Genomic DNA, 15,970 nt, shown 5'->3' on the forward strand with positions numbered 1-15,970 from the left:
ACAGGTATGTAGAATTACCAGAAAAAAGTAGCCCACATATAAAATTCAGGAAATACAGCCAAATTTCTAAACCAAATTTACAAATCAATTCCTTTTAAAATAGTATTGTTCAAGCAAAAGATGTTCTTTAAGCAACAAATACAAATCTTATAATCTGAATTTACTTTAAAAAAGCTGATGGTGGGCTGGGCCATGGCTTAGCGGTTAGGTGCGCGCGCTCTGCTACTGGCGGCCCGGGTTCGGATCCCAGGCGCGCACTGACGTACCGTTTCTCCGGTCATGCTGAGGCCGCGTCCCACATACAGCAACTAGAAGGATGTGCAGCTATGACATACAACTATCTGCTGGGGCTTTGGGGAAGAAAAAAAGGAGGAGGATTGGCAATAGATGTTAGCTCAGAGCTGGTCTTCCTCAGCAAAAAGAGGAGGATTAGCATGGATGTTAGCTCAGGGCTGATCTTCCTCAAAAAAAAAAAAAAAAAAAGCTGATGGATAGAGAAAACAGAAAAAAAAAGAAAGAAAAGTTTTGTGTTTTCATATTCTTCAACGCTACATCCAGATAGGACCTATGGATTTAAAACTCAGGAGAGCATTCTCTCATGTGGAGTAAAATGGTGAAACAATACCCCTTACATCTTCCACAGAGTTGCTTCCAAAATACACTTCTTCTCTATTTACCTTTGGAAATATTTTCAACTCAGATGGCAATAAAAACAAGGAATATAATTTTGTATTATCAACAATCACAACACTCAGTACATTATTTTGTAATTTTTTGTCTGTTGCTACTTCACACACTAGACTTTAATCTTTTGAGTACAGGGAATATGTTTTATTGATCTTCTAATTTCTTTTGCTTCTCACAAGGCCAAATATAAGGTAAGCCCCCAGTCACTTGTGTGGTGGTAAACTGAATCTCCAAAAAAAAAAATCCTCTTTTGAAGTGTTTGCCAATTCCTATGGCATAAGTGCTGATTTCAAGCTGCATGCCATATGTTCAATATGACGTAAGTGAACTCAGAGTTGAGAAGAAATGCACAACATGACCTCTTAAAAGTTGGCCTGAGCCGGCTCCTTCACATTGCTGCCCCCAGTGTTTGTGGTATACACGGAACTTCACTCCCATTGTTCCCTCTTTTTCAACTGCAATAAAATTAATATGACTACCATCAGGTTCCCATTTCCCTTTTCTTCTGAATTGTTCTACCATTTCATACAACTGAGTTTTAAGCTTCTACCTGCCTCTTAAATTGATATAGTTACTATAATCACTTTTCAGGAGCAAAATATTTTGGGTCTAGCTATATATAACAGTTTATAGGCTGAGCATTATGAATTATTTTCTTTGGTTCTTTGATTGGTTAATAGAAGCACAATAGGTCCTTCATGCCATTTGTGAAACATCTGTAATATTATGGAAAATAATATGACTGTGTTTATATGTGATTTTTTGTGGAGAAAGATTCATGGATTTCACTAGATTCCAAACGGGCCGTTGAGCAGAAAAAGGTTAAGAACCTCTGTTCCAAGCTTCCTTACATTCGACCGTTCTTCGTGATCTTTCTAGTTCTCGAAAGTTCTCATTTTCTGTAATGAATTAGCAAGTGTCTTTAATCCTTGAGGCTTTTCTATCGACTGTCCAGTGCTGGACACTGATCTATGGATTACATGCCACAAGGTATCTATTTCTACCTGTTGTACTATTAATTATGAATAAGAAAATCAGCTAAAGAATCCTCTAAGAAGCACAAAACAACTCTTTAAAGGCATGATATATGGGCATGAAGATTCAGTTCTAACTTTTGATCTTATAACAATTTTCCTAGATGCTTTTGGCAGATTATGGAATATGCTAGTGAAGAGCATGGCATCTAAGATACAGAAAACTTGGATTTGTAATCTCAACCCTGATCCATGTTAGAGGTCTGGCTTTTATGGCCTACATGTCTGTAGGCCTCAGTTTCTTCATCTCTAAAATACTAAAATATAATTACAAATGTTATGCGGGCAAGCCCTGTGGTGTAGTGGTTAAGTTCAGCATGCTTTGCTTCAGTGGCCTGGGCTCACGGGTTCAGATCCTGAGCGTGGACCTACACCACTTGTCAACCGTGCTGTGGCAGCAACCCACATACAAAATAGAGGAAGATTGGCACAGATGTTAGCTCTGGGTGAATCTTCTCCAGCAAAAAAAAAAAAGAAGAAGAAGAAGAAGAAAAATATTATGTATTTCGTTCTAGTGTTTTGAAGAATAAATGGAATATGTTTTAAAAGCTGTTAGTAGAATACATAGTATAAAATAAACAGTCACTAAATGTTAGTTAATTACTATGACTATTACTTTTATTATTTCATTATTACTATTTTCACATTTCCCTTATTGGATTATAAAATCTTAGGGGCATATCACACTTATATTTATGACTGAAAATGAAAAAATGCTTGCTAAATATTTGTTGAATAAATGAGAAAAAACAGGTGATAGGCAGTAACCAACCAGGGTTGCTTCTCTATAGTGAAAGTCATTTTTACTTGTTTCTCTCAAGCAATCATTTCTGTTTATTTTGTAAGGAGGAGACTGAATATAGCCTTGCGGATCTGTTTTGTTTTTATACTATAGATGATGGGGTTGAGGACAGGGGGCAAATGCAGGTACATATTGGCCATCATAGAACGGACCACTTTGGGTGCAGTTCTACCATAGCGATGCACCAAGGACAGGCTCATCATGGGGATGTAGAAAATAGTGACTGCTCCAATGTGGGAGACACAGGTGCTAAAGACCTTGTGTCATTCTTCAGGGGACACAATATTAAGGACAGAGAAAATGATCAAGATATAAGACAGGAAAATGCATGGTGTATCTACTCCTGTGGTCAAGATGAGATTAATTAATCCCCAGATGTTGTTGACCTGAGTATCTGAACATGCTAATTTAATCACATCTGGATGGTAGCAGTAAGAGTGTGAAAGGATATTTACTCTACAAAAATCAAGGGGCTTAAGGAGCAAGAGTAGTGGCACTATCAATACTACAGCACGTATAATCATTAAGAGGCCCATCTGAGTGATTCTGGAATTAGTGAGAATGGTAGTGTATCTCAGAGGATCACAGATAGCTACATAGCGGTCGAAAGCCATAGCCACCAGCACTCCGGATTCTATGAAGGTAAATCCATGAAGAAAAAACATCTGAACAATGCAGGTATCTAGACTGATTTCACTTGCATCAAACCAGATGATGCCTAATGTTGTTGACATTGTAGAAACAGTCAAGCCCAAGTCAGCAGCTGACAGCATGGAGAGGAAATAGTACATGGGCTCACGGAGAGTCTGCTGGGTAATGATGACAAACAGGATCATGCTGTTCCCAGAGAGGGCAATGGCGTACAGACAACAGAAAGGAATGGAGATCCAGTCATGGGCAGACTCTAGTCCAGGAATCCCAGTCAACAAGAAGGTTGGAAATTTAGATGTCATGTTTCTTAAGATATCCATAGTGTTCTGGATTTGTAGCATTTGTCCTCACAATGCTCACATTCTATAGAAATAATAGATTAAATTGTTACACAAAAATATCTAGGTAAATTTTCTTTTGGTAAGGAAAGTTATCTCAGGTCATAGATAAGTACTGTATCTTTGAGAAAATTCTAAATCAAACTCTATTATATATATATAGATATACACACATATATGTATGTATATTTAAACATTTTTACTCTTAAACTCAATAAAAATGTATCAATATAATTTTATAATTTTAATAATCATTGTTTTCCATATTGAAAGAATTTAAACATCATTAGATCATAATAGCTATGTGAAGAAAATTACTTAAGAACAATCAATGCATTCAATTTCGAATTTGTTGTGTATGAAATGACTATGGAAAACTGCATGTAAAGATATCCATGGGTTTGCAGTGCCCATGTGGGTCTGAATTTTGAATTTTCAGTCAAAAATCTCCAGATTTTTGCTAGTGATATACATTTAGAAGTTATCATTGTATTAGTGCCATTTTAACCCATCAGTGTGGGTGAACAACCTCAGAGAGTAGATTTACAAGAGGAAACCAATGAAGACACAACTAGGTGATTGAATATAGAGTTTGATAGTAATTAGCCCTCAAAAAGATAAGGATCATCATTTCCACTGACACTAGAGATAAGTGACAAATGGGTATGTTGGTAGAGGGTTACGTAAGGGAATTATCAAGAGTGCTTATTTGCTTTGTTTTTCATTGTTTTCATTGTGGCCAAACACACTGAATATAAAATTTACATCTTACTCGTTTAAGTGTACAGTTCAGTGGTATTCAATATATTCATAATGTTATCCCACCATCACTACCATCCATCTTTATAACTCTTTTCATCTTGTAAGACTGAAACTGTGTACCTATTAAACACTAACTCCCCATTCCCCAATTTCCCCTGGCTCTGTCAACCACCATTCTACTTTATATGATTTTGACTGCTCTAAACATCTCGTATAAGGGGAATCATGAAATATTTGTTTTTTTGTGATGAGCTTATTTCATTTATCATAATGTCCTCCACATCACAGCATATGTCAGAATATCCTTTCTTTTTAACTAATGCCTACTTTTCTCCCTGTGAATTATTAGGGGGATATTTACTGCTGTTCCAAGAGTATGAACTGATGGATGATGGTTTGAGCATATAGTAGAGTTTTTCAGGAGACATTGCAGAGAACAGGAGAGGCAGTTGAATCAGTACACACAGGAATGTTATAAATTTTATAAACTCTTATTCAATTAAACTTTAAAAAATAATTTTAAAGTAATATATTTGTATTGTTAAAATAAATTTTAAGACTTCAATCAAATAAAAGCAATATTAGTTATTATAATATTAATATTTCTCAAGCCAGCTTTTTAAAATACTAGGTAAAGTTTACCTCTTGAGAATAAATACCTTGTAATAAGTATACACATTGCCATTCCCTTTATGCTAGTGTTCTATGGTTCCTTTTAAACTCCAGTTTTTATGATTTCCATTCAATTAGAGAAAAACCATTATAACATTTAACTATAAACTAGTAGGGTTCATATATCTGTGTGTTATACAGATCCCTGAGGTCAGAGTGGACCCTAATGTTATCTGGCTTTTCGGTAAGCCCATATGAATATTTATGAGTAGGTAACAAGCAAAGCACAAAGTCAACACAATGAACACCTTCCTCTACTGTCTTACCAGCTCCATGAGGGAAGAGGAGCCTTCTCTGTCTTCACCAGCAGAGACAGAACAGGTTAAGTTCTGGAGCTGTGTACTTTATAATAAAGTGGGATTGAGCTTTGGGGACATTGGTAAAATGTGAATCTCCCTGGGACCATAGACAGAGAAAAACTGAAATCCCTCTCTCTCCATCTCTAAGTACAGGACAATGCTGTATAAATTCAGAAGGATTTTAGCCAGTAACTCAAGTTGTCAGTGGTCCACAGGGACATTAAGTGCAAAGCAAATAAACCAAATCATCCATATCAATGGAAAGTTTAGACGTTGTTTCAGGCACTAGGGATTAGAGAGACACGTGTTATTGACTATAGATTATCAGTATGTTGGGTAGATAGGAAAGCAAGCCAGTGTTCACTGGAAAAATTAAGGTGACAACAAAGAGAGAAGAAATATGCACTCCAGTCTCCAGGCCCCCTTGACCTATACCAGCACATTGATCCATATGGAGAATGATACACCCACTCCCAAATCTGTCTCTGTCTAGCCACTCACTAGCTTTTCACCAAGAAATGGCTTATCTCCTGATATATATAAGTGGGCTCCATTTTGGTAGTGGCCAGGTCACTGTGGGTGAATGTTGAGTTCTTATGTGCATGTGTTCTTCCTCTTGTACTTGCTGTTTTCCTATGGTAATAAGTTCAAGGGCCTAGACTCTTGGGGGAGTTTGGTCATTCCTGACAATGTCGGCAGTTGAGTAATGAATGCAGATTGATTTACAGGCCTAGCAAGTCTAGCTTGTCGGCAGACTTCCTAATGAATTCCACAAAGTGGTTCATAGGATAGGCATTCATTCTGTGATTTCCACTACCTGGCTGCTGTGCTCCTAGCCTTCCTTGTCCCTCAGTCATGCAGATTACCTCAGGATTCTGGGTGACGTGAGAAAAATATAGCTTCTTAGGAAAGGAGAAGACCCAGACCCAAATGTTATGTTTCTCCGTTATAGGAAAGCCCCACCTTGGCAGAGAGTCTTGTGTTTGCCTAGATATCAATAGAGCCAGTAATTTGTTTCCCATTTTGCTATTTTTCTCTAATTTTTATTGGCTGTTATTCCTCTGCTTTCCTGTTTGAAAACTCTTAATGGCAGAAAGTGTGAGAGGTTCAGTTCAGGCACCGTAACTCTAGCTGGAACCCCTATCAAGTTTCTGGACTGTTACTTCAACAAGAATTAACTATGAGCAAATCTCAAAGTATTTTCTAATTCCCGTTGTGATTTCTTTGTTGGTCTACTGATTATTTAATAGTATATTGTTCAATATTCATATATTTGTGGATTTCCAGATTTTTGTTATTGATTTATAATTTAATTCTATTGTGGCCCATTTCTCTTGGAGTTAAACACCTGTTTTACATGCATGACACTACTGTAGATAGCACATAGTCTTTTCTTCTTACATCTCTCATCATGAATCCTCTGCTTTATGATAGAGCTGGGGACAGAGTGATTGGAGCCCATGTATTCTCTGAATGCCACGCTTAGGATAGAGCCTCTGCCATATGAATGGGGCTGGGTGGATGAAGACAGCCACTGACCTCTTGAATGCGTTCACCTGGAATTTAGCTTCCATAATTGGAGCTGGGATTGGGGAGAGTAAGCAAGACTGTGATCTGCCCTTCTGGGGAGATATCATAGCCTTAGACTGAGAGCTGGTGGGGATCGGGCTAGAGTGGGAGGGTGAGGAAGGAATCTCTGTGTTCTTTTTTTCTTAAACAATTTTATGTATTTATTTATGTATGTATGTATGTATGTATGTATGTATGCATGCATTTATTTTTGTGAGGAATATCAGCCCTGAGCTAACATCCATGCTAATCCTCCTCTTTTTGCTGAGGAAGACCGGCTCTGAGCTAACATCTATTGCCAATCCTCCGCCTTTTTTTTTCCCCCCAAAGCCCCAGTAGATAGTTGTATGGCATAGTTGCACATCCTTCTAGTTGCTGTATGTGGGACGTGGCCTCAGCATGGCTGGAGAAGCGGTGCGTTGGTGCGCTCCTGGGATCCAAACGCGGGCCACCAGTTGCAGAGTGCGCGCACTTAACTGCTAAGCCACGGGTCCAGCACACTTTGTTCTTGGCTATACCAATCTGGAGGAGCTATTGATAGGCTGAGCTGAAGGGGAAGGGAGTGGCAAAATCTGGCTGTGATTCAAGTGCCACTGACTCCCATTGTTCTTATATTGATAACTCTTTAGGTCTTATAATAATGTAATAGATTTTCTTGAATTAATGGTTTTTCATTTGCTGTATGCCCTTAGGGCAATATCCAAAGGATGTTAATGTGTATACCTAGATCTATATGTAATTTTCACTATTTTTGATTGTTTTCCTGGAGAGAGTGTCCACAGATCTCATGCTACCATTCTGAAAGTTGATCTCTCCAATTCTTGACTTTACAGTTCAAACAACACATTGTGATGGTTTCACGATATTCTCAGGTTGTATTAAACATTCTTCTTATATATTCTTATTATTCCTTTTGCTTCTATCTATATATTGTAAGATATCACATAGTCCATTAGATTTTCATTAGTTGTTTTTGTATATACATATTTCACTAATCATGACAATATTTTATTTATTTCTGCCACTCTATCATGTTTTGCAGTGTCTGGCAAAAGGAGCCACTCAAGAAATGAAAGAATGAATCAATGGGGATTAATTATATGAAAGAGAAAATAGATAACAGGGTCTAATTTAATCTAAGCTTAAACAGAACTTAATAACTCTTTATTATGTATACTTTAAAAAAACTAAATGGGACAGAAAGATATGAGATATTATCTTAAGTATAATTTGGAGTCTTAATCTAATGGGAAAAGTGTTCATTTGAGCCGTTGTTATTCACACTTTCAAAACTTTACTGACATATCCATAATATTAGGACATTTCATCACACAATGCTGAAGCATAGATTAATAATATTTTCTATTGAAAATAAAAAATAAATTTCCCCCAAACTGCATCCCCCACCCACCAACCGAACCTCCTAGGTTTTTTGATTTTGAGTCACTGATAGAAGAGATCATATTGATTAAAGCCAATGTCTTGGAAGTGATAACTCAATAGTAGATTTTATTGCAAAGGTGTCAGAGTCAGACCTCATCCCTTGGGAAAGAGGACTTTTTTAATGGACCTATGGATCTGCTTTGTTTTCCCATGGTAAATAATGGGATTCATCACTGGCAGAATAAGCAAATACACATTGGCCATAAGACTGTGTACATAAGGAGGTACCTTTTGCCCAAACCTGTAGACAAAGCACAAGCTAATGAGAGGGATGTAGAAGATGACAACGGCACCTATGTGGGAGACACAAATGCTAAAGGCCTTATGTTGCTCCTGTGGGGAAGCAATGCTTAAGATTGTCTTAATAATCAGGGTGTTGGAGAGAGGAATAAAGATGGAGGCCACTTCTGCAGTGACAATGAGGGCAGTAAGTCCTAAAACACTGTTGATCTTATTATCTGAACGTGAGAGCTGGATTATATCAGGATGGAAACAGTAAGAATGATGGAGCACATGGCTTTGGCAGGAGCATAGATGTCTAAGAAGCAGGACCAGAGGCATTAGGATTACTGTGCCCCTGACAAGGATGGCAAACCACATGTTGAGGATTCTAGAATCAGTCAAGATGGTAGCGTATCTCAGTGGGTTACAAATGGCAATGAAGTGGTCAAAGGCCATCCACCAGGAGCACTGAAGACTCCATGACAGTAAAGAGTTGAATGAAGAATGTTTGAGCAACACAAGCATGGAAAATGATCTGTCTTGCAGTGAACCAGAATATGCCCAGCATAGTGACTAGTGTCGAAATACACAAGCCCAGGTCGGTGTGGAGAGCATAGAGAGGAAATAGTGGAGATTTGTGGAGATTTGACTCGATGATGATGACAAATAGGATTATACCACCCCCAGAGGGAGCCGTTATGTAGAGACAGCAGAAGGGGATAGAGATCCAGGCATGGGAAGCTTCTAGTCCTGGAATTCCCATCAGGAAAAACATCAGAGATGAGGAAGTGATGTTAGGAAAAGATGACATGATTACTATGGAAGAATAGTTCTGTTGGAAAAATGTCCTGGAATGAGAAATGAATACACCATTCTGCAATTTCATTGTGATTTCTATTAACTATAGTTAGATAAATCAAATTGGAGATTATTCTTAGGCCTATATCTCTCCCTTGTGCTCCCCAGGTTTTATTTCTTCTCGTTTTTGCTATATTTTGCTTCGCCTCCATGATACCTGTATCCGGATTAATATTAGAGAATGGATCACCTTTTTTTTTTTTTTTAAATCTCAAGGGTATTTTTTGTCATCTTCTTTGACTCTAGGCATTGTGTGGGGACTCTTGCACTCCACACACAAGGGAGAATGGGATCAAGATAATCTGAAAATACCAAGAATTTAATGGACACTTCAAAGTAATATTAGTTTTCAAAAGTAACACTTATTATTTGATTAGAAATAAACATGTGGTTGAATATTTGTGTTCACACTAGTGCATTTAATGGAAATTTATCATACATTTTAAAGATATATAGCCTTTTCAGGAAATAACTTTATTTAAGGAATCTATTTTATACAAGTCAAAATATTCTATTCATTATTTCTTGGTCAATGGATCTTACCCCTGTCTTGCAGAGTTGTTTCTAGTCTAAGTTTACTTTTCTGATCTTGATTTTTTTTTTTAATTTTTTGTTTATTGCGGTAACATTGGTTTATAGCACTGTGTAAATTGCAGGTGTACCTCATTGTACTTCTATTTCTGCATAGATTACATCATGTTCACCACCCAAATACTAATTACAACCCATCACCACACACATGTGCCGAATTATCCCTTTTGCCCTCCTCCCTCCCCACTTCCCCTCTGGTAACTACCAATCCAATCTCTGTCTCTATGTGTTTGTTTGTTGTTGTTATTATCTACTACTTAATGACAGAATTCATACGGTATTTGACCTTCTCCATCTAACTAATTTCACTTTGCATAATACCCTCAATGTCCATCCATGTTGTCACAAATGGCTGGATTTCATCGTTTCTTATGGCTGAGTAGTATTCCATTGTGTATATATACCACATCTTCTTTATCCCTTTGTCCCTTGATGGGCACTTAGGTTGCTTCCAAGTCTTGGCTATTGTGAATAATGCTGCAATGAACACAAGGGTGCATGTATCGATTTTTTATTTTCTTATCTGTTGTCACTTTAGTTGTATTGATACACAACTGTTAAAAAAATTCTCTGTATCACCTTCAGCAACTAGTCCTTTCAGATGCACCTGTATTAAACTTAAGGGCTAAGAGTGAACTGAGTGTACAGAGACCTGATATTAGTACTTCCCTCTCCAGTCTAGTGTTGTTGCAGTCATTGCCACCTTTTCCTTACATATAGCCTCAGAATAGTACACTTACAGAGAATGTCTTCATGGAGACAAATAACACATTTAAGTTTTCAGCTCCTCTGGTAAGTAGCATCTGAATTGAGACTTACTGCTATGTAGGTGAGGTCCTGGTAAATTTTCTTCTCCCTCCTTTCTCCTTTCCCATATTGACTTCACTCATGACCTAGTTTCCTTATGTACTGAAAAGTCTTGCTAAGATCTGCACTAACCCAATGTAGTGGTGCTCTGAATACTCTAAATTTTCTTCTTTTTGGCTTTTCGAAGACTGAATGCTTTCCTCGCAGTCCAGTCATTGGCTGGAATCCCATTGGTCCTCCATGAACATTCAGAACCACGATGCCTCCAACTGCTTGATTTAGAGAAGTTACTCCTCAGCTGTGTTTTATTGACAAAATGTTACCTCCTAACATTCTGTCTCCCGATCATAGTTTGTGACACCTCATGTGTCTACTTGTTGTATTATTGACTACTTTTTATTAATCCCCAGCTACTACTGCTGTCTAGTCTCAACTTTTATTCCTGCTCTCAGGGGCTGCTGAGATCCCAGCATATCTTGCATCTGAGACTGCTCATTTTGGGTTCAACCACAAACTAGTCACATTTTTGGCTATGACATTTAGTATTAATATTAAGGATGATTGAATTAGATAATCTCTATTATTGTTTTATTATTCTATGCAGTTGCAGTTTAAAAAGACACCACAGAAACAAGCTTGTGAGTATTACTTAATACACTAAATATACGAGATATTATGGAAAGCACCTTATGCAGAAAATTTCATGTGTGTGCTATAGTGATTATGGAATTGTTATTGTGCTGATGATGAGGTGATTTGTGTTCCATTGACTTCATAATTATTTAACTGAAAAGTATATTAAGTGAAATAAAATCAGTTTCTCCCTCAGTTTTCTGGCATCATTCAAAAATTAACATGCAAAAATAAAAATAAAAATTTCTTATTCATCAGATAATTTTAGAACATTTTAAAGGTTATACATTTACATAGGTAACTGTTATACTAGAAGAATAATGCTCTATGGCTGGAACCATCAATACAAATTTAAGCAGATTTAATTAAAAAAAAAAAACAAGAAAGTTAATATTAAAAACCGGTGTTCATGAGCAGGAAAGTAGCAGCAGGAGGACGAAAGAAGAAATGCTATTTTGGTTTTGGAGGAATCCTCTAAGGCCACTTAGAATATTGGCTTTTAATGTCTTCATTCATAACACTTTAGAGTGATGTTGAATCCTAGAATTTTAGAATAGGAGAGTAACATAGAGATATTTTAGTTCCTTCCAAAAAGTGATATTAATTTTATCACATGATCTTCCAGTTGCCTAAAAGAAACTAATTAATTTTTAGTCTTATGCCTGTTAAAGTGAATTGAAGGGATGATGATGGGTGTATAAAGAAAAAAAGAACACCTTGGAATTATAAGGTTTATAATCAGCCAAGAGAAGAGAAAACTAAGACCAAACACATGGTTGTTTTCAAATGGCTGAAATATTATTGTATTCGAGAAGAATTGCATTTGATCTGTGTGCCATACAGAGGACAAACCTAGAAACAGCAGGAGGGAGCTTGTAAGATGCTCCTTTAAGAAGCAGTGTTCTAGTGCATGGAATGAGCCAGAAACAGGCAGCAGTGAGCTTCCAATACTACACAACAAAACAGTCACTTTGTCTAAGCACAAATACTGAAAATGAAATGGATGCATTCATTTGGTCATTCAGCAAATGTATGTTGCACATATACTGTGGACCAGGCATAGAAAATTAAATGCTAAGCACAGCAATGTCCCTGACCCTAAAAAATACTTGGTTGACTAGGGGACACAGACAAGTAACATGGAATTATAGAGTGTAAAGAGGACATCTAAAATACTATGAGAGCACATAAAGTGGACAACAAGCTGATTGTCAGGGAGAAGGAATGGTTTCCAATAAATAATCATGTCTAGATTGAGACCTGAATTCTATGTGTTGTTGGCAAGAAATGGACTTGGATGTGTGTGTGGTGTGTGATAGTTAATTTTATTTGTCAACTTGTCTGGGTCACAGAATGCCCACATATCTGATCAAACATTATTTCTGGGTCCATGAGAGTGTTTCTGGAAGAGATTAGCATTTGAATCAGTAGACTGAGTAAAGCAGATTGCCCTCCCCAATGTGGTGGGTCTCATTCAATTATTTGAGGCTCCGAATAGAACAAAAAGGCAGAGGAAGGAAGAGTCTCTCTCTATGCCTGAGCACTGAGCTGGGACATTGGTCTTCTCCTGTCCTTGAACTGGGACTTACATCATCAATTCTCCTGGTTCTTAGACCTTCAGACTTGGACTGGAACTGCACCACTGGCTTTCCTGGATCTCCAAGCTTGCAGATGGCAGGTTGTGGGACTTCTCAGCCTCCATGATCATGTGAACAAATTCCTTATAATAAGTCTCTTTATCTCTATCTCTATCTTTCTATCTATCTATCTATCATCTATTTAATTATCTATCATCTCCTGTTGGTTGTGTTTCTCTAGAGAACCCTAACTAATAGTGCGAAAATGCAGGGAAGGTATAATAGTAACACAAATTTTGGGATCATAGGACTTAACTTAGAATATATTTGATGATATTTTCTCACTGGTAAATTGGAGATGATAATAGTGATATTTATTGCAAGGTAAAGACCTACCATTTATGGAATCCCACAATGTGTCAGGCTTTACATGATTTAAGTGCTTTGCATCAATTATCTCACTTAATTTAAAAATCATATTGCTTATAGATTCCAAATTTTCACCAAAAAAGGTAAAACTTAGAGATATTGTAATATTTCATACAGTGGAAAAGCTAAGATTTGAATTCTATTTATATAAATTCAAAATTTATTAAAATTTCCACTGTTTTACATAACTGTGCTTCTCCTTGAGATGAAATTGGTAGAATAACATTTAAAAAATAAACTTTTGTGTCACATATGAATGTGAATTAATAAAATGTAAAGTATTAATGTGATCTCTTTCCTCTTCAATAACCATATCCTATCATTGTTCCTTGGCTCTAAATAGTCATTTAAATGCATGTGTATTGGGGTTTCAAACACTTGATTTTTGATAGGTCTGTTTTTCACTTCCTGACTTTTGTGACTCCATTTAAAACTTATTTCCTTGTCAATATTCAGGGGAGTTGGAAAAACCATTATTTCCTTACACGCTAAATTATTAAGACTGTTGATAAAATGAATAGTATGTGTTGTATAATATGACCTCTTGAAATCATGGATTTGAGTTATGGATACTTTGGTTAGCTCTGATCCTTTTCATATCCACTCTTGACATATTTAACTTGAGTTAATTGTCTTCAAGTGAGTCTATTTGTTATTACTCTGGGTTGAATGTCTTGATCTCTTTAAGAATATCGCAGTCTGTTAATCTTAATGGAGCAGCATCATGCCCACTACAAGAAAAAGAATTAAAATCTCATGCCATACTAATAAAGAATCACTATTATTTTTGGACAAATTATTTGTCTCTTTGAAGCTCAACACTTGGGATTTGGGCATATGTATCCCATATCTTATGTTTTCACTTAATGAAACTATATTGTTCTTGCTTTTTATGGCCGAATTCTATGTTGATGACTCAAATTCAGTTTTTGGGTTATTCAGACTCTCTATGTCTAGCATCATGGGTAATATATTTTAGATATTCTGTCTTATCTAAAGAATCCCAGCCAGATTTTAAATTGACTGCATAAACTAGATATTTTTTTATTTTCAGAATTTCACTGTATATGAATATTTCATAATGGAAATCCAGTACATTGCAAAGAATCTCTATTTTTTATTTCTAAGTAGTACTAAAACAATAAAGTACCAGGACCTTTCCTGTTGTAAATTCTTTAATCAAAGGCAATTCCACAGCATCTTGTGTTTGCATGGATATTATCTTATAATTTCCTTTTAGAAACACTTCCTCTGATGAAGGCAAATCTCTTGCTGCACAACGAGCCCACACTGACCTTCTAATGTTAATGCATATACATTGCTTCTCTGATGCTCCTGTACTTACACCAGGTGAAGAAAATGAGGAAGAGACCAGGCTCTGAGGTCCCATTCAGGTCCCAGAGTGGAGCGTATCTATGAGGAACCCATGTCAGAAGAGTGATTTATCCATCAGCAAGCCTATTCCTAAGGGATCTTTCTGGCCAAATGCATTTGCTGCTTTTGCCATTGTGCTTCAGAGGCACTCTGCATGCCTCATCGACTTGCTCTCCCATGTGGTTTAATGTACTACAATTGTTGAGGTTGTTTTATTTTTGACCTCCTATGAAGTCAAATTTTGGATTGGAGATAATAAGCAAATAACAGAGAGATATGCAGTTGTACTTTGTTATAGCTCAGTGGCTCCTCAAATTGACTGAGTATTAGATATACCTGGGGACCATGTTATAAATACAGATTCTTAGGCCTTATCCCAGAACAAATAAAATAAAGTATTTGGGGAGTGGGATTCAGGTTCTGAATTTTTATACATTTTGTTTTTTAGAGCAGTTTTAGGTTCATAGCAAAATTAAGTGGAAATTACACAATTCCTATACACTCCTCAGCCCAACACACTCCCAGCCTCCTCCACCATCAACATCCTCCACTGAAGTGGTACATTTATTACAATCAATGAAATAACATTGACACATCATTATCACCCAAAGTCCATTGTTTACTTTAAGTTCTCTCTTGGTTTTGTGCATTCTGTGGATTTTGACAAATGTGTAACGACAATATCCACCATCATAATCTCATACAAAATAGTTTCACTGCCCTAAAAATCCTGTGTTCCACCTATTCATCCTTTCCTCTTCCCAAACTCCTGGCAACCACTGATCTTTTTACTGTCTCTATAGTTTTCCCTTTTCCCAAAATGTCGTATAGTTGAAATTCTAGTGTATGTAGCCTTTTCAGATTGGCTACTTTCGCCAAATAATATCCATCTAAGTTCCTCAATGTCTTTTTGTGGCTTGATAGCTAATTTTAGCTCTAAATAATATTCCGTTGTATGGCTGCACCAGGAATCCATATTTTTACAAGAGCTCCATCAATTTTTATATATCTGGCTGTGTACCAGAATTCTTACTGATTGGCCTTTAGAAAATACTTCACAGACAAGAGATACCTTCACCAAAATTGGAATGTCAATTAAAATTTTATATAGTGAATACTACCTCCCCACTGACTTGCATTATTAATTCAAATAATATATCACACTAATTGTCATTTTTAAGTGGCTTCTATCATTTTAGTTTTGCTTCTTCCTATTTCCTTC

General features: G+C 36.7%; 2 protein-coding genes and 1 long non-coding RNA gene across 3 annotated transcripts; 1 reads left to right on the forward strand and 2 right to left on the reverse strand.

The window, feature by feature from the left end:
* Positions 1-2,555: 2,555 nt before the first annotated feature.
* On the reverse strand, positions 2,556-3,515 carry LOC131407973 (olfactory receptor 51F1-like). Its single transcript, XM_058544556.1, is given in 1 exon segment — positions 2,556-3,515. A coding segment is annotated over 1 exon segment (960 nt).
* A 4,835-nt stretch (positions 3,516-8,350) lies between these two features.
* On the reverse strand, positions 8,351-9,290 carry LOC131407974 (olfactory receptor 51F2-like). The gene is given in 2 exon segments (XM_058544557.1): positions 8,351-8,935; positions 8,937-9,290. Coding segments are annotated over 2 exon segments (939 nt in total).
* Positions 9,291-11,338: 2,048 nt separating this feature from the next.
* On the forward strand, positions 11,339-14,948 carry LOC131408723 (uncharacterized). Its single transcript, XR_009220808.1, has 3 exons — positions 11,339-11,373; positions 12,982-13,046; positions 14,615-14,948. It is a non-coding gene; the product is annotated as an uncharacterized LOC131408723 (long non-coding RNA).
* The last annotated feature ends 1,022 nt before the right edge of the window (positions 14,949-15,970 follow it).

This window comes from Diceros bicornis, chromosome 7 (assembly GCF_020826845.1).
Source record: "Diceros bicornis minor isolate mBicDic1 chromosome 7, mDicBic1.mat.cur, whole genome shotgun sequence".
NCBI classification, from domain to species: Eukaryota; Metazoa; Chordata; class Mammalia; order Perissodactyla; family Rhinocerotidae; genus Diceros; species Diceros bicornis.